The sequence below is a fragment of the Hippoglossus stenolepis genome, chromosome 5 (assembly GCF_022539355.2).
Source record: "Hippoglossus stenolepis isolate QCI-W04-F060 chromosome 5, HSTE1.2, whole genome shotgun sequence".
NCBI lineage: Eukaryota > Metazoa > Chordata > Actinopteri > Pleuronectiformes > Pleuronectidae > Hippoglossus > Hippoglossus stenolepis.
Window position 1 is genome coordinate 15,625,193 of NC_061487.1, and position 19,129 is coordinate 15,644,321.

The 19,129-nt window shown below is 42.5% G+C and overlaps 1 protein-coding gene across 3 annotated transcripts in view; it reads left to right on the top strand.

Annotated features, from left to right (window-relative positions):
* The window catches only part of LOC118110133 (FERM domain-containing protein 5), a 58,884-nt gene extending 40,245 nt beyond the window's left edge, over positions 1-18,639 (top strand). The window contains exons 3-14 of one of the 3 annotated variants that reach the window (XM_035157760.2): positions 1,338-1,380; positions 2,107-2,185; positions 4,769-4,866; positions 5,639-5,762; positions 7,034-7,121; positions 7,265-7,353; positions 8,013-8,076; positions 8,181-8,272; positions 9,489-9,563; positions 10,637-10,705; positions 10,899-11,005; positions 14,807-18,639. In XM_035157760.2, coding sequence (XP_035013651.1) covers positions 1,338-1,380; positions 2,107-2,185; positions 4,769-4,866; positions 5,639-5,762; positions 7,034-7,121; positions 7,265-7,353; positions 8,013-8,076; positions 8,181-8,272; positions 9,489-9,563; positions 10,637-10,705; positions 10,899-11,005; positions 14,807-15,393 — 1,515 coding nt within the window. In that variant the 3' untranslated portion in view covers positions 15,394-18,639. The remainder of the gene's footprint in view (positions 1-1,337; positions 1,381-2,106; positions 2,186-4,768; positions 4,867-5,638; positions 5,763-7,033; positions 7,122-7,264; positions 7,354-8,012; positions 8,077-8,180; positions 8,273-9,488; positions 9,564-10,636; positions 10,706-10,898; positions 11,006-14,806) is intronic. The other 2 variants (XM_035157761.2, XM_035157762.2) reach the window with 2 other exon arrangements.
* The last annotated feature ends 490 nt before the right edge of the window (positions 18,640-19,129 follow it).

The following is a 19,129-nucleotide window of genomic DNA, read 5'->3' on the forward strand; positions in this document are numbered from 1 at the left end:
ATTAAAGGTAGTGTACAACTTTACAGTACCGGGGAATTTGGTGTGCCTAGTTTAAATTAATAGTTTAAAATGAAATTAATTAATAGTTTTTGCTGTCTTGAGTCCAAGATCAATACCACTCAGCAAGCGGACAGGAAGAAATAATTGAAATTATTGGCTGTCAGTAAATGATCTGCCTGCCTTTGCTCTCACTGCGCATGGCTGCAGCCTTCAGCCGGAGAAACGTACACTGTTGAAGCAGAGTCACTACGTGTTCCTGTGTTTTTTGGGGGCGTAGCTTTGACGAGAGGACCAATAGTGGGATATATATGTTGCATTTTTTCAAAGTGCAACCTATACATCCCACTATTGGTTTAAACCCTAGCTTTAAACCATACACTGGATATTGAACTATTGCTTTATTGAACAGCAGTAAGGCTCAATAAAAAATCAGGCAGTTCCTACTTGTGTTATAAAACAAGTTATAATAATGTATACAACACTGAATCTGCTGCATTTTCCTTGTTATATCCAGCATTTTAAAAAGTGGTTGAATGGGACCTCAGAGTGTCTCCATATGAATGTGATTGTTTGGCTCGAACCATATAAAGATGCTTGGCTTTACATTAAAAATGGATCATATCTGATTGAGTTGAGGAATGAGAGTGAGACTGTGGGTCCAGAGTGAAAAGTTGTGTTCCCCTTCTTCTCTTATTCACGCCGCCTCTCAGAGTGACGGTTGTTCCATCAGGCCTCGGCCGCTGCGAGGCATGTCGGAGCACTGCTTGATTCATGAAGTATTCACATGTTTGCAGATTATGTTGATGTCCTGCAGACAAGAACCAAGTCCCGAGGATGCTGCATTTCCCGCGACGTCACTCAGAAGGACTATTTTGGTGGTTGTTGCTGTGGGTGGGTTGGCTTGGCGGAAAGGTAACCCGGGAGAGTGATGGAGGGAGAAATACGCTCCCGGAGAGGGAGAGCGAAGATGCCGGCCGGCAACAGCAGCAGGAGCTTGGTGTTTGGTCGAAACCAGTTTTTTTAATCAGCCTCCCTGTTCTGACAGTGTCTCAAGAGACTCACAAAGAGCTGTTTGAATATATATTCGCCTGGAATCTTTGATTGTATTACAAAATCCATTTTTCATATTCAAAGCAGCTTTAAAATTTTGCAGCACTCGAAGAGATTGGTTATAAAACCGTGTGGCATAAACAGGTTTCCCCACATAACTGTCAGTGGTAACAACCGAATGCAGCCGATATTTAAAGTGTCAGGTGAGTGATTTGACATGTAAATTGGAGGATTTCTTTTTTGATGACATTTAATTATTGTCATTTCTGTTTTTCTTTTTAATGCAGCACTGGTTGGAGGTCACAAAATCAATTGCAAAGCAAATGAAATGTAAGTATTTTTTAAATTGATTTTTATTTGATATTAATCTTGGAAATGGACCATTGAATTCTTAGTCCTTAACATGAGGTCTGGAATGATATTGGCAATAGATAGACATGATATTTGAATCCATAAGATATACTGTGGATTTAAAAAAAACATTTTCTTTTTGTAACAATAAAAATCATCCGCATAGATGTAATCAAAATATGCTGCATTGTGATACATCAGCACTTTAATGGGGTAATTTTACTTGCATTTTGTTCTTAATCAAAAAAACAATTCTAAGTGTAAACCAGCAAAAAACATTTCGCAATTTATATTTATTAGAAAATATTGAGTCATTGAGTCACGACATCTCATCAAATGTCTTTAAAGATAGGAATATGAAACGTATACTATAAAACCAATGTATACAAAATACAATAAATATGCAAAAGATTGCACAGGAAACTTTACCTAAATAATTCCACAGTAAGACACATGGTTGTTAGTTGCAGTCTATTCTAAATACATAGGAAAGAAACAACATGGAAGACAAGAATAGAAATAGCAGACGACTGATCAAGACAGACAAGTTGCTGCCCCGATAAAATCTTTCTTTATTACTCAATAGATCAGTTCACGAGAAAAGAGTTGCCTTTATCTGGGTCTTTGAACGGTTGTGCTTTCTTCCTCTGTCTCCCGCTGAGGGTTTGATGTGTTACTTAAATGTTTGGTGTTTGTTTCTTGCAGCTCAGCCTCCGTTCACCATGTGTCTGAGACTCAAGTTCTACCCTCCTAATCCCGCTGCTCTGAAGGAGGAGATCACTCGGTATGACGTCCTGTTGTTTCTCTAACCGATGCATTTAACCTTTGTTTCACTTTAACGGTAAAGAAAAGTCAGTTTGTTCATGAAGAGACTGCCGTCATTTGAAGAACTGTGAAGAGCATCTGTGCTTGGTCTTTCTTTCTTTTGGTTCTTTGGTGTTTTCCCTGATTTCTCAGGAGTTAATTCATGGATCTAGATGAACAAATCAGGCACATCTAGGGAAGTGGTATCTATGATTGTATGAAATTTGGTGTAGCTTGATTAAATATAAGCAAACTGTTGGGCCTTTACAGAGTTATGCGCTCTACTAAGTGCCATTCTAGTTTTTCTCTGGTACAGATTGTGCACTAACATTTTTAGCCGGAGCAAACATGTCTCTTTCTAAAATATTATTTATGGGCCTTCATAATTAAAGAGTACTTAACTGTCTCAAACATTATGATAAATATTACACAGTTTGCACGAGGAGCTGTGAAACATGAGGGATGTGAAAGCCTCCGCTAGCAGGTTGGTCTCCAGAATATAATGAGTAGATCGTCAAAGGCAACAACATGTTAGGTTTTTGTGTCTAAATGCTCAGATTCTTTTCATCTCACTAACTCTGAAACAAGAGCCCCGTCGTAATATTTAGGTAAAAGTGACAATAACGGGGAAGAGCTATGAATTTACTCTGCCTGCAGATAATGCTGAGAGTAGCCAGCTGGTGAATGAGTGCATGCCCAATGTATGCATCAGTGACTGATGGGACAGTGGGGGGTCCTCTCTGCCTCTGAAGTGTAATGACATGTAATGTACACCACATGTAGAGGGCACGTAATGAACGGAACAGACAGGAGGAGATAGGGGGCAAAGGGCGCTGATTGTGAGTGGCGAGGAAGAGGAGGGAGAATAAAAGGCTGGAGTGGGGGAGGCAGAGGAGGGAGTGATACAACATGATGATGAGAGTGGAGAGAGGTGGAGACCACAGAAGGAGGGGCAGGGTAATCAGTCACATATGGGGCTCAGGCAGTGAGTGCTCCTCTGCTATCATGTTGGGTTGGGATTGTCTGGACAGTAGTTTAATGCCATATAAGAATTGTATTATTATGATTATGTGTTTTTATGTACGCACTGAAATAGGAAAAACACTGGTAAAAACATGTGTCCCAGTCATGACAATGTGACGGTGCAGCTAAATGGAACTCGGCCATCTCTCTTTTTAATATGCCTCCACACCTGCGACTGCCACTAGCCCGAAGGCATTAGGTTCTGGGGCTGCCCATCTGTTCCATTCTTGTGAACACAATATCTCAAGAACATCTTCAGGGAATTTCCTTAAATCTGGCTCAGATTTTCACTTTTCACTGATTAAAATGTAGGTGGCGAAAGGTCAAGGACGCTGTGACCTTGTGAACATGATACCTCAGAAACACTTAGAGGGAATCCTCTGTTCCTTTAACGTAAGAATGAACTGATTAGAATTTGTTAGTCAAGGTCACAAAATATGTTTTTGGTCTTGTGAACGCAACAGTTCAGAAACACCTCAAGCTGATTTCTTTAAATTTGGTACAAATGTTCACTCTGATTTGAAGATGGCCGGTTAGTTTTACATGGTCAAAGGTCAAAGGTCACCGTGGCCTCACTAAATGTGTTTCAGTCCTGTTGAACATATCTCAAATCGGCCTTTATGGAATTTCTTCAAATTTTGATGACTTGTTACTTGGATTCAAGGATTTACTGGTTTGATTTTAGGGGTCAAAGGTCACAGTGACCTCATAAAGAATAAAAATAGTTCACTGGTTGAATATTGTTCCAATGCTCTCTGTGCCCTGAGGAAAATCAAGGAACTACTTCAACCGCTGATCAGCTATGAGCTGATATTACTGTAGTATAGACTTTTAATGCAGTCAAACCATCAACAGCCATCAGAACGCTGAAATGACTGTTGAATTATAACTCGTTTATTCACCAGGCCATCAAATGGGTTTGTTGAACCAACTGCAGAGCAACACAGGAAATGCAATCACCTCTTTAATGCAATGGCTCCATACAGGATGTGTTATTAGCTTTTGTGGAAATGGCCCAGAGGGAGATGAATGTCTGTTTCCTGTTAAAGGTTGAGTAAAGGTGGCTTTCAATAACCCCAATGTCCTCCCCTCCAGCAATAATACAAATAATAATAATGACTATGATCATTATTATCATCACCGTTCTGCCGTTTGCTTCGGATGCTGTCTCAGATGGGTGATTGGTTGGATGGGTTTGAAACTAGGCTGGAGGCTTTAAGAGAAGCACAGCGTCAGTAGCAGCTCTTCCCTCGGGGCCTCCCTACCCTTATTTCCCCCCGAACAAAACCCTCATTTCAGCAGAATCAAAAAGAAATATTCAAACCCCGACGCCCCCCACGGGGAACGTGAACTCCACAGCCTTTGAGGTTTATCAGATTTGTTGTTTCCTGCTCTATCTTTTTCTTATTGTTTTATTCCTTCTATGTCTCATCACTAAGAAATGTAGCCAAAATGTATGAGTATGTATGAGTAACGTCAGTACTCTCATGAGCAGACCCGTCAGACTGTCATACGTGATGTTTGTCCTCTCCCCTTGTAGATATCTTGTCTTCCTGCAAATCAAGAGAGACCTCTACCACGGTCGGCTCCTGTGTAAAACCTCGGATGCGGCCATGCTTGCTGCACACATCCTTCAAGGTAATTGGAGGTGACAGATGGAAATGATGTACACCACTCTCTGCTCTGGCCACCTCGTGCCTTGTAGTTACCGTGCCGATAAACACAGTCAAGCAAACAGATTTTTATGTGGAAAGAAGCTGAATTAGGTGATATGAGGCCAATGTACAACACTGATCAAAGGGTTATACTCCTGCAGTGGTTTCAATTGTTCATGCTATAAGAAAAGAAATGGGGAATGATTCATTGGATGTGATTGTTCACACTGATACTGACTCTGAAACTGGTACAAAGTAAAAGGTTGTTCTGCACTTTGCATGATTATTGGCTCAATGGCTTTTTTGCGCTTAATAAGCAAGAAATCCTGCTCGGTGAGAAAATCTTTTGAACCCGTTATCTGGCACCTTATCATCTTCCTCCCACCACAAACACACACGCACACGCACACGCACACACACACACACACGCAAGCACACAAATATAGACCTAAGCAAATACAACACACACAAGGAGTGGTGGCTCTGCGAACATCACAGAGAGCACAGTGTTTGAGGGGAGGCAGGTCGTCTGGAGGAGGGGCTGATGAATTAAAGATGGGCTGCTTGGTCAGCTCCTCCTTCCAGCGAGAAAATCTGCTTCAGGGTCATTCGAGGCAGTGCAGTGTGGCATGAAGGGAACACAAATAATCTTTGGCTTGTTCAGCCCATCTCCACCGGCAGAGGCACCAAAAAGACAAAAAAGCCTTAACTTTTATCTGCTTTTAATGTATTTTTCTCTCTGTTCCTTCCTCCAGCTGAGATCGGTAACTACGACCCCGGCAAACATCCTGAAGGTTACAGCTCCAAATTCCACTTTTTCCCCAAACACTCAGAGAAGCTGGAGCGCCGGATCGCAGACATACACAAGACAGAGCTGATGTGAGGGTCACCATCAATCTCTCTCTGTTTCCACATATCTGCAGAACAAAAAGCCAGGCTTCCTTTGGCATTTATGTAATTATCTGCGGTAATGAGGTTCCGTTGGGTCGGGCAAGCAGATCACTGTTGGTTATTTGAGCAGATAGAAGAGAAATTCTTCTCCACCGTCCACTTGGATCACGCAGTCAGATTCACACGGTTATCTGTGTTGGGACGTGACCTTGGTTTGAACTGGGAGAGCAGCAGAGCACGATGCTGAAAGAGATCAGATAGAGCAGGACACAAACACTCAGCGACAGTAGGTGAGCTTATGAAGCGTTTCTCTCACGCTGATCCATCTAACTCCTTCCAACTTATTCTTATTGGCACTAAAATAAGTTTCTTATCCAGATAATATTTGGAAAAATCTCTATCTTTCTTCTTCCCTCGATTTTATACAGCTCATCTGATCGAACTTGACAGGTTTATTTCTGAGGTAGGAAGTGTGAAGGGTTTTGGATGAGCAGCTGTGGAGAAAATCAAAGGCAAGTCAAGCCAAGTTTATTTGTATAGTACATTTTATAAAAGGCACCATGACTAATTGAAAATGTAACATAAGACAATATAAAAAGAATAATTGAAGAAGAAATTAAAAATGAATAAAACCGAATAAATAAAATAAAAGTCAACTTTAAAGTTCAGTTTTTGAAAGAAATTGTTATTGCAACCAGTGCAAAAGTGACTGATACATAAATCCCAGCCCCCCCTTCCTCGTCCTCCCACCCCCTAACAGTTCCCCCAGCAACTCACCACGGGGTCTGCTCCCAAGGACTGCTCAACCATCACTAAGCATAAAGGTGTAACATAGTGACCCTCTGTTCATGAACAAGGGAGCTTGTCTTTTCTCTGCTCTGCTGCATGTGACCACATCTCCAGCATCAAGTCCAGTTCTGATGCTTTGGAGGCAGAATGATAATCAGCATGAGACTCTGCTGCCCACTAGTGGTCAATTTCCTCCTCACCACCAAGTCAACGCTGCTGCTATATGAAGAGTTACTGCACATTGTTAAAGTTGAGAAAAACAATACGTACTTTTTGAATATCTTCCTATATTTTACCTATTGTTAATAGTCTGATTTGTTTTGTCATTACGTTTGTCTGCCTCTTTTAGTCTTTTCAAAATTATTGTGACATGTTACTGGAAATTAAATGTGTGTGTGTGTCTCTGAAATCTTATCTGTTTGAGTTTTACACTGACACAGATGTTGTGTTGTGTTGTCGCTCTCCCTCAGTGGACAGTCACCTGAAACATCAGAGCGGAACTTCCTGCAGAAAGCCCAGATGCTGGAGACATATGGTGTTGATCCGCATCCGTGCAAGGTCTCACAAGCACCGCTTTTCAATATTTACAGATCTCACACGCATTTCTGTTAAACTTCAAAAAATTCTTACTGGATGTGAAGTGCAGTGCATGCTCAAACATATGTCTGACTCATGCTTCACTTGTTTTTGGGGATTTCCAGGACGTGTCTGGGAACCCAGCGTTCCTCGCCTTCACGCCGTTTGGTTTTGTGGTGCTTCAGGGAAACAAGCAAGTCCACTTTCTCAAATGGTGAGCGAAATATGCAACTTCCTCTTGTGCCTCAAGTCTTTGCAGGATGTGAATAGACGAACGCTGAGCTGCTGGCCTGGATTTATACCTGATCTGACATATGTGCTCTGTATGCAGGGTGTTGAAACAGCATGTGCTCTACAGCTGGTTGCACAGTCACAGTTAACAAAGCTCTGCCATCTGCCTCTACCTGTGACAAGAGCCGGGGAGAAATGTGTGTGCACATATGGCTAATTACAGCAGCTAGATTAACAGAGATACTTCAAGACAATAGTTTGATATATAAGAGCCTGAACTCTCAGTAAACACTGATTTGAATTCAGCAAGAAGCTTGACTTCCGAACTGAAAATGTATATGTAATGTTTTTCTGTCTGTTCGCTTTTAACTGAAAAGGTTACAGTTACATAATGACAACAGACGTACTGTGTTTGCCATATTTCTTAGGCCTTTGTTTGTTTAGCCTTCGGCAGCGCTCAGGTTTCTCCCATTCTACGTTCCCCGTCTGCAGGGAATGTTATCATTATGTGTTTTGTCATCCTAATGTTGAGGTCCGTGGTTGTTTATGTGATCCCAAAGTGGTTGTCATGAATATTTAAAGAGGCTGCGGCTCTCTGTTTCCGCTCGCTGCATGTTTAACCGTTGCTCCTTCCCCGGACAGGGACGAGGTGACCAAACTGAAGTTCGAGGGCAAGACGTTCCACATACATGCAAATCAGAAGGAGGTGAGAGCCTGAATGGTTGGATGTGCAGAAAAGAGTGTAAGTTCTAATGATGTGGCCTCGGTTTATTATATTTTCCTGCACACTCTCTTATTTTCCACGTGCAGGATAAACAGATCATCCTGGCATACTTCGCACCCACTCCGGAGGCATGCAAGCACCTTTGGAAATGCGGAGTGGAGCACCAAGCTTTCTACAAGTGAGTCCACACATCTTCTTTATTGAATTCCACTGTTTCTCTTTCTCTCCTTACTGCCGCGATTTAGTTGCTTCGAGTGCCGCGGTCGGGCGGGTTACCGCCAAGGTGCCTCTGCATCCTTAAAGGCCCTTCTTCCCACCAGGTTGTTTGTCAGCGGGAAAATGTGGTGCGAGCTGCCGCTGACCTTTAGCGAGCTAGAGTGCGGCGGCACGAGACTGCAGGCACTTCACCGCTCCTCCTGAGATACAGCTCCCCTGTGTCAGACATGAATAATAGCGTGGCTCCCCCTCTGCTCACCCCTGGCTCAGGAAAGGTGATTAAAAAAAAAAAGCACAAGCAGTGTGAGTACAGAGGGTGGGAGTGGTGAGGTAATGACAGCTCAGGTGATGAAGGGTGTGTGTGTGTGTGTGAGTGGGGGCATCACAAGGTTAGAGCCTAGCACAGGAATTGATGGAGCTAATGCGATGTGACCTTTCGATGACTCTCTGAAGCGGCAGGCTGATAAAAGATTTTTATCAACCTTCCACTTATTAAGATCTCGCTGTAATAAGGAGTCTGGGGGACGACAGAGAGAGAGAGGACATGTGATCGTGGGTTTCAGAGACGCACGCATCCCTTGAAAGGAACATGAAGCATCAATTATTAATGTCTCACTTACTATGACAATATAAACATATTGAATACTGTATGGAGCAGATGCAGAGCCTATAGTACAAAGAGGGGACATGAGTAATTTAATAGCAGGGTTTTTTAATGCTATTTTCCTCTTTTTTGTAGAAATATAATTAACTCCGCATTTGTTTGTTTGTAAGCAAGATTATGCAAAAACTACTCGGATTCCCACGGGGTGGAAGGAAGTGGGATGTGGTTAAATTATGGTGCGGATCCACCATTTTTTTCCACTTTTTGTTGACTCCTCAGAGAATAATTTATGGATCTTGATGAAAAATTAATTTTGGCATATTTAGGGAACTGATTTGGATGAGAAATTTGGTGCAGCTTGATTGAATTCAAGGGGACTGTTGGACCTTGGCGGAGGAAGGCTCTCTACTGATTGACATTCTAGTTTGTACAGTATTGACGCCTCAGCAGTGTGATCGTATTAGGAGCATGTTCTTACAAGAATTACTGGGAAACGTTTCATACCTGATGTTTTCTTCCCATTTATCTCGTTTCAATACAACGTAGTTCGCTTGTCTTTTCTTTTTTTTTCCAGGCTTGAGAAGTCCAGTCAGGTTCGGACGGTGTCCAGCAGCAACCTGTTCTTCAAGGGCAGCCGGTTCCGTTACAGGTAGAGTACACGACAGAGGCGGTGTGACTGATGACAGGGAGGGGAGGACAGAAACATCCCCCAGCTGGAAGTGCAGAGGGAGGTGTTCCCAGAGGATCTGACCTCCTGGCCTTCTGTGCTTCAACCTCAGCCTACGTATGCCCAGTGGATAGAACTGACACCTCACAAGATAGAGGACAGAATGAAGGGGACTCAAACGTAACATATTTTCTCAACCACCCTAAGTGGTGTATATAGTGTTTAGATTTTACATTTTTGCTGCAACCTTTAATCAAGGGCGGTGAATTAATTTGAATATTAACAGATGCACTACTTAAAACCAAAGAAAGGCATAAAGTTTATATCTCAAAATCTCAGAGGCTATTTAATTATTCTTTTTTTTTATTTCACTTTTATAATGCTTTTTGTAATATATATAATATACTATATATTATATATATTCATTTTAAGAGATTCAGCTAAAATCTAGACTTCATCTGCATTGCATGGGCCACTAACTGTAAAAAACAGACGTATATGCATAGAAGGGAAAATGACTACTGGGAAAATATTTCTAGTTTTGTTGAACTGCCCCTTTAAAAGGAAAATATCAATATTCAAACAAAGTTAAAGGAATAAAATGGGATTTTTCTTTGAAAATATCTGGTAGTATTCATGCAAATCAATTGACATCACCAGCCGAGTCAGTTACATGTTGAGTTTACTGTCAAAGAGCAAATCATGTTCATTGTTTTGATATTTTTGCCTGCAAGTGTGTGTGTGTGTGTGTGTGTGTGTGTGTGTGTGTGTGTGTGTGTGTGTGTGTGTGTGTGTGTGTGTGTGTGTGTGTGTGTGTGTGTGTGTGTGTGTGTGTGTGTGTGTGTGTGTGCGCGCGTGTGTGCATGTTGCGCGTGCGTGTGTCATAAAGCTGAATTCACTGGGTAATTCTGTCATGATGCTCAAGCACTGTACTCATCCACTACAGTGATGGATCTCATGGCATTGGGGGACACCAGGTTGTCTGGTTATATGTGTGTGTGTGTGTGTGTGTGTGAGAAACTCATCCTGAGCATCGTCTCTGTGCTTTATAACAGTGGACGAGTGGCTAAAGAGGTGATGGAGCAGAGTGCCAAAATCAAACGCGAACCTCCAGAAATACACAGGTAGAGTCAGGAGAGGTCAGAGTACTCTCGATTCGATTTCTGTTGCATTTTCCTCCTTTTGGCACCAGGCTATACCGCAGGTGTCTTTACATCAGCAGCACCTACTCGCTACAGTTTGAGTTACCTCCACTCGGGGGTGGTTTTCTCTGTGCGCTGACGTTTGTTGCATGTATGTGTGTGTTTGTCTCTGCAGGGCTGGCCTCGTGCCCAGCAGAAGTTGTCCATCCATCACCCACGGGCCTCGCCTCACCAGTGTGCCGCGCACGCGTCGGAGAGCTGTGCACATATCTATCATGGAGGGTAAGCTCCTACCTCAGGCTTGAGCAAGCAATACATCTCATGGTGGCCGTCAGGGTGGGGGGGGGGAAGCTTTTACAAGATGTTAATTGGTCCTTTAGAGGCCGTACAGTCAGTATGGTGTTGTTTCCATGTCAACCTCATCCACTGGAACAAGTCTTTCACATTGCTACACAAGAGGCACTTGTGATTCCCCTTTTCAGATAATCTCGTAAATAGTATGTTATTGCAGCAGTAACCCACGGTGAAGAGGAGGATGTTGTGGACCAGTATACATTCTTCAGTGCCATCTTTGATAACACAGTGAAGTTTGAGCACAAAATCCACAATCAACAAAGCACATCAAAGGCAGAACTTCCTCACGAAACTGAACTCATTCAGTGTCCAAAAGCCCGTCTTACAAACGTTCTACAGCTCCTTCATCGAGAGCATTTTGTCTTTCTCCTTCATCTGCTGGTTTATGTCCCTCACTGTGAAAAACCGAACAGAGCCCCTGCACCAAAATCACTGGAGTGTTCCTGTCCTCTCTTTATGAGCGGTTCAGGGATGAGGCCCATGAGGACATTATGAGGGACACAAGCCATGTTCTCCACACCCAGTTCCACATGCTCCCTCTCAGGCAGCGTCTTTACCTCCTCAGGTGCTCAACCAACCAGCACAGAAGTAATCCGCCGGGTGAACGAGGCATTAAAGGACAACTCTGTGCTCCACCTAAAGCTTGAGACATGAATGAAAGAAAAAACAAACACTTACTCTAAAATGCCCTGTGGACTATTTAATTTTATTAAATTATGAATTAATTTATTATAACATGGCCTTAACCAAATTGCCTTAGGGATTAATAAAGTTGTATTGCATTGTATTGTATCACTGTTTGACACCTTATTTCCCATGGATCAGGAGGTTAAGTCCCTTTTGTGAGAACTCTTCTCCTTCTTGAGAAAACACCCGTATGCACACACACACACACACACACAAGCTGTAACTGGAGCCATTTGGCTCACTGAATGCTTTCACCATTGGTGGGACATGTCGCAGGTGTGTGCGTCACTCAGGCTGTTCCACTTCGATGCAGGCTTTCAGAGCTGTGTGTGTGTGTTTGTGTGAGTTTCCACAAGTGTTGGTGAGAGTTGTACCAACTCAGGAGCAGCTTAAGTCACAACACAGCCCCCTGCAGGCTCCTGGTCCAGAACAGTTGGCGTCAGTGCCTCTGTCTGTGAGACCGTCCCCCATGGTCCTGCAGGTCTACAATACAGCTGTACTGTACGGATTCAGGGTCTTTTGCTGTGGGTTCAGCCATAAGAGCTTCCCACCCCCGGTGTGTGCTGACTGGGTGTCTTACCGTGGTATTAATACCCCAGCTCAATATAGCCTGGGCCTTCTATTCCATGTATGTCTGTAGTCTGGGTGGGGTCAAAACCAGGCCAGACCAATGCTGGTGATTGTAGCACTGCTGCAGAAGTCCCCCTGTTTCCCCTCACACTCCGCTCCGCTATCCGCTACCAAGGCAGACAGTCTGCAGACTGTGGCCTGGACTCCGGGACAGGGGACCGTAACAGCAGGATAAACACACGTGAATGCTGCAGCCATGGTGAAGTGTCTGATCCGCATCACCACCCGGGTGAACGTCCACCTGCGGATGATCAACCACTGCTACCGGGATGTACAAGTTCGCGTGCTGAGCCTGGGGCCTCGCATGCTGGGCAAGGCCCTGGGCGTCCTGCCCCTGTACCCTGCCCTGATGGGGCAGCAGGAGTCGGCCAGCGTCTCCCCTCTCCCTGGCACTCCGCTGCCCTGTGTTCAGCCCAGCCAACCTCCAGGTAAACTCATCATGGACTCTGAGCCAGCCGGACGTGGGCTTTACATGGTGCCGCTCGCCTCCTCTGTTTTAAATCAGTCTCTGGCTCACTGATGTTGGCAGGGAGGGAGGGACTCTGTCGAGAGTAGCAGCAACGTTTGATTCCAACCAGTAAACAGTATTTCAAATGGTATTGTGTGTTTATGTTGTGTATGAATTTATGGTATTTCAAAATATAGGCTATAAAAATGGGATATTCAACCTAAAACTTTACATTTTCTGTTCGCTGCCTCACTGCGGCAGATCAACACTGAGTAAAGATGGCTGCCGACACTCACTCAACCTTTATGCCTCCTTTTCACTTCACAGCTGAGGCTTTACACTCTGGACATAATCTGTCCTGCTTTATTCCAATTGTTTGTTTTTTTTTTAAACGTCCCTTCAATGATTTGCTTCCTCATCAAAAGCTGGATTTGAATCCCGTCTCTTTATAGTGAAGGTGTAATGTTGCCGCTTTGACGTTGGGGAGAATGTGATATCGTCAGCAAAGGCTCATCTCCTCTGACATGTACACTCACTGTAGAGCGGGTCTCATGTGCTGGTTCTTATCCTGCAGAAGGAACAGTGCAGTTGTACAGTAACAGCGCTGTATTTTGGGAATGCTCTGGTGCTTTGTTGACTGTTTGTAGAGAGAGTTCATCAATATGGAAAACCAACAGTCAACTCACTCAGATTTTACCTCTTTTACTAAAGTGGCTGCTGTTTCCCTTTAATATCCAGATAATGAAGATACTGCTCTGCCTTTTTATGAAATTATTGAATTTTTATATATTTTGGATCAGTTTAAACGTATAACTTGATTTTTCATGTGTTTACTTTCATGTACTATCATTTATACATTTATAAACGTTTCACCAAAATGTTCCTTCCTCACAATATCAGATTACATTTACTGTGACAGAGCATTTGATTGTGGTGTCTCACTCAATATTGTAGGTGAAATATTATTTTTTTCCTTTTCAGTTCTGATTGATTTGTTTAGAAAAGATGATTGTTTGAGTTTTTCTCTGGTTTTTAACGATACATTCACAAAAACACTCATATCAGCTGAAACAGTCCTTTGTCTCTTGCTTTGAGTTTGCTCTGTAAATGTTTATCTCCTCATCCAGCGAAACAAAAAGGTTTTAAATGTACAAATGAGCATGAGACTCATGTCTGGTGATGGATTTGAAAATATGTAAACTTATCCTTTAGTCTAAGAATAATCCTTGTGGTTTGTATTTATATTTGTTGGCAACGAGGCTCCGTTTGCACTATCGAGCTTCCTCATACGAGCTTTTAAACCAAATCATGCACATGGAAAAATCTTTTGCCAACAATTTTCATTTTAGAACTGACCGGACACAAACAACAACAGGGTTTAAAATAATTAAATAGTAATAGCAACAATAGAGGAGGAAGACCCAGCAGCAATTATAACTGAAAAGATACTCTAATGCAAAACATAAATAACATTGGCCTGAAAAGGACATGTGGAAAAATGTAATCAGCAGCACTGATGGACTGTAACCTCATCGACATGCCCAGAGATTAGGGCTCAGGGTCTTTGGTGAAAAGGATGTTGAACATCTTATCAGGGTGAACGTTTTAGTTACTTGATATTTTCCTCAAATATACTTTTGAGATATTCTTCACTCTGGGACTGTTGAGAAAGATCCATACCTCCTGTGTAATTTGTGTCTTGAGGATTTCTTCCATTAGAGTTGATGATCAGGCTCCTGTACATCCAGCACTCTCCCAGTCTGCTTCACTCTGGGGACATGATCAGGTTTCAGCTCTCCAGTTGGAGACAGTGTGTCTGTGGACAAACGGATGAAAAGACGTCTCAGCCGTTTGGAACCTGATCTACAGTATGTTGTCTTTCTCATGCTGTAAAATGTGTGTTAATATTTCTTTCTTCCTCTCTGTTTCCCCCTCTCCTCTTCCTCTCTGAACACCTCCCCAAGGTCTGGAGTCCTTGCGTGACAGTGCCCACTCCACACCGGTGCGTTCAGTGTCCCACAGTGAATCGTTCATGCCGCGCTCCCGGAGCCAGGCCACAAACTCCAGTGACGGCACGGCGGTGATCTCGGACGAGGCCTACAGCCCCTCCGACAGCGTCCTGCCCACCCCGGTGGCCGAGCACAGCATGGACCCGGCTGTCTCGCGCCAGGTCAACGGGGCACCCTGCAGCATCGAAGAGGAGAAGGAGTCAGCGGCGGGCAACGCCAAGCGCGGGGAAGGGGGTGATTTTGGTGCGCAGGGTAAATCCGCACAGGAGGGTGCAGGGGGGGACTCGACCCTCAGCGAGGTGGAACAGGTGAATAAGTTTGTCTTAAGTGTCCTCCGTTTGCTGCTTGTGACCATTGGACTCCTCTTTGTCTTGCTCCTCCTCCTCATCATCCTCACCGAGTCAGACCTTGACGTAGCATTTTTACGTGACATCCGCAAGACCCCCGAGTTTGAGCAGTTCCATTACGAATATTTCTGTCCCCTCAGGCGGTGGTTTGCCTGCAAGCTCCGCTGGGTGGGCGGGTTGCTCATTAACAAGTGAGGGTGAGGTCGTAGCGTTCGTAAGCCCGTTCGGGGGTCTGAGAAGACGGTTAGGACTCCGGAGGGATGGAGGAGGGCGGCTTCGTCCCAACCATGAACCCTGCTTCTCCCATCGTCCTCCTGCAGACATACAGCTTGGACCACTCCTGCTCACACCAGGCCAGGAACTCTCTCCCCCCTCCTCCACTTTAAGTTACCCCCCTCCTCAACACCCAACCACCACCTACTCGTTTCGCTTCTTTTATCCGTTTTTTTTTTCTTTCTTTTTTTTCTACAAAGCCAGGGGACATATTTTTTTTGCATTTTTTAAAAATTTTATTTCAAGTCATTTCAGGTATTTTTATTTTTTCAAATAACATAAAGGAAAAAAATTAAAAGTGAAACTAAAGAACTGAAGGGTTTTGAACCGTCCTTTTTACAGGAGCTGGAGATGTTGTCACAATGGATGAACGTTGCCTTCAGTTATTATTTATTGCTGTCAAACGTATATTTTCATTAGAAGGAGAAGAGATGACGAGTTGATCGAGGAAGTTGTCATGAAGAGATGGAAGGGAGTTAGGTTAGAGTCGATATACTGCTGTGATTTATATGTGAGGAAGAGTAATGATAAAATCTTCTGATACTGATCCATCCCCATCAGACAAACAGCAGGAAAAACTAAATAGGAATAATAGTGAAGGTTGGTGAAACAGGGAAGAGTCGGGGTGATTATCAAATGCCTTTTTCGAGAGGATGTCGAAAACTGTTTTCAGTTTTGAATTTTGTGGATTGTTTTAAGACACAATTACACTTAAGTATATTAGCGTGTACAAAGTGAACTGGTAAAGATCAAAGTTGTTTTTTTTCTAACGTTTTCTAAGGATATGGTAAAAATAAAACCAGTACCAATAGTGTTATGTGACGCAGTCGTGTCAGATGAGGTTAGACATGTTCAATGAAGAGCAAAGATTCACTGGCACCAGTAGAGTAATAGTCTAGATAGATGATCAATGCTCATATGGTTTAAATAATGAAGAACTTTTGAAATGTCCTCATTTGTCTTTCTGTTTATTTCTCCGATTAATTTGATTTGCATTTTCTCATCAAGTTGAAATTCGATGAATTTCAATGATTTCTTTGTATGGAGAGTTAATGATTTATTTTGGTTTCATATCAACCATGCTCTTAGGTTTATGTATCATACTATATTATTATTATTACTAGAATAAGAGTAACGATGTACTTTTTGTACAAATTAGTTTGTTTCCTAATATATATTGAAGTTTTCCATGTATATTTTAACAGAACTGAAATGTTATTTTGTTATTGAAGATTAAATTATACTTTTTTTAGCACTGTGTTTCAAGTAAGGTCAAAAGAATTCATGGAAATGAGGAAGGGTTTTTATCCAGATCCACTGATAACAACTCTCATCCCTCCACCAGCAGTGACCCGGTTTTAAACATGTATTTTTACAGTATAACATATGGAGATATCATTATACCACATATGCCAATATACCAAATAATCCAAAATCACATTTTCACTTTTCATAACATTAACATTTCTAATTGTACGTTAACAGTTTGTAGAGGCGACATGAGCCTGACCAGTGACACAGAGTCTGCAGCAAAGAGTAAAAACCTCCCACTAAAATTAAAAAGTTTAGAATTCATTATAATTCTAAAATGTATTTAAATGTGTAAAACTAGAGCTGAAGCTGATTAATTGATTGATTGAGCATTAACTTGCATTTATTTTGACTAATTCACAATTATTGTCATATTTCAAGCTAAAATATCAGTGTAATAAAAACGTGAGAATTTATCTCATTGGGCTGAAAATAGCCTGTGGGGTGGACATTTAAATGTTTGTTTCCATGACGTAATCAAAACAATTATTTGAGGATCTCAAACTTGGCAGATTCATTGATGAATGAAACTCTAAACATTTGTTTCTAACTTGTAAGTAACAAGTTAGAGATTAAGGAAATAAATGAGACTAGAAACGTAACATTTTAAACATAGTTAATTTCTTCCCTTGATTTTTCTATACCACCAGCAAAAATAAAAGCAGATATCAATATATTTATAATAACCTATCTTAGAAAATAATATCTGCGTTTTGATTGGTCGGTCAGTTACCGCTCCTGGCTGCTGGATTCTGGTTAAAATCTGTTTTTTTGTGTTGCGTGTTTACCTCCTGTACCAAGTGCAGGTTGTTAAGTGTTAGTGTGTTTGTAAGAAGGAATGGAAGTCGAGGTGACAGCAGTTGACGTCCAGACAGAGAAGAGTAACTAAAAAAGTTAAATTTCCATATTTTGCTATGAAAGGAGGAGGAAAAGTGGAAAGGCGTGAAAATGTAAGCGAGGACTGAGGGAAATGAGACGATCAGTCTGCTTCTTTGAAAGTGGGATTGTAAAAAGCGTGTGGTGACTCACCACTCTAATGGCTGTACAGGGTTGCTTGTCTTGCTTGTTTTTAAGTCTATTTCAAACCCCACACCCCGACTGCACCAGCACCTGCAGCTGCTGCACTGAGGCAGCCCCGACGGTGCTATACCTACTTCTGTATCTGCTCCTGTGTAATCCGAGCCTGTCAGTCCTCGGCTACAGTCGTAGCCCTGACCACAGAGCAGCCTGCACTTTGGCGTTGTGGCTGGATCCACTCCACTGGCTCCTTCACAAACCATTGTTATCTGCGGTGGAGGGAGCCGGAAACATCCGACCATTAGAGCAGAGCTGGAAAGCAACCAGTCATATGTAGGAGCTTATTTATTACAAATAAACTTGGATCCATTATAGCAGATGCAATGATAAAGCACAGCTCTCCTAACAAGGAGTGAGTGAGTGTTTTTTTTTTTGTGTACATTCATAATTAATATTTATTACTTCTTTTACTGACATAAAGGTCAACATGACTTGGCCGGTGCAGCCAGGCCGAGTTGTTAGCAGGACGTCTTTTAAAGGTCAGTGTGCAGAGGTCATCCATCAGGACAGGTTTACACATCAGCCTTATGTAGCTTCTCTGAACATGCAACAGTTTCTAAAGACAAAGGCAGCATTATTCAAGGAGCAATAATCTGCTGTGAGAGAAAAAAGATGTGATGTTAAGTGTTTGAAAATCCAATGGTGAATTATGTCCTTTTCCTGTGTCTTGAAAACCACTTTTACCAAATTGCTGTACTCTTAACAACCATGTGACCACTGAGACACTTAATTACAGCTGCGTTCAGTCATGACATTTTATAAAAATCCTTTTTCCCCTTGGAGACGTCTCGTGTGGGTGTTTGTTTTCTTTACATTAAGTGACAGATTGTTCCCCCCTTCCCGTGCCTGGATCCCGACAGTTTTACCAAAGTGGCAAGGATGAAGGAATGGAGAGCGAAAAGACACAAACGTCCACTATCAACTGTTCTACACGCAGCTCCGTTCCTCACATCTCCCAGGCCGAGAGAGAGAGACGGGGAAACTGTGTTCATCTCTGTCTCAATCTGTGATGGACACTTCATTCACAATTCATTAAGGCTTCAGTTGCTGAGTCATGTTTACATGTTTTCTTTTACTTCACGGGAGATGGATTCAGGTTGGGCCACGTGTGAACTGACAATCGAGTTTGAATGTCATCCATGGTTTATATAATAAATCCCTCCGTCCCCCTGAAAAGCAATAGTGAAGGTACAGCCATGCAAAAACATGTGTGCATTTGAAGATGAAGCACTGATACTTGTCTGTAGAATCAAATCAAAAGGGGAGGGAG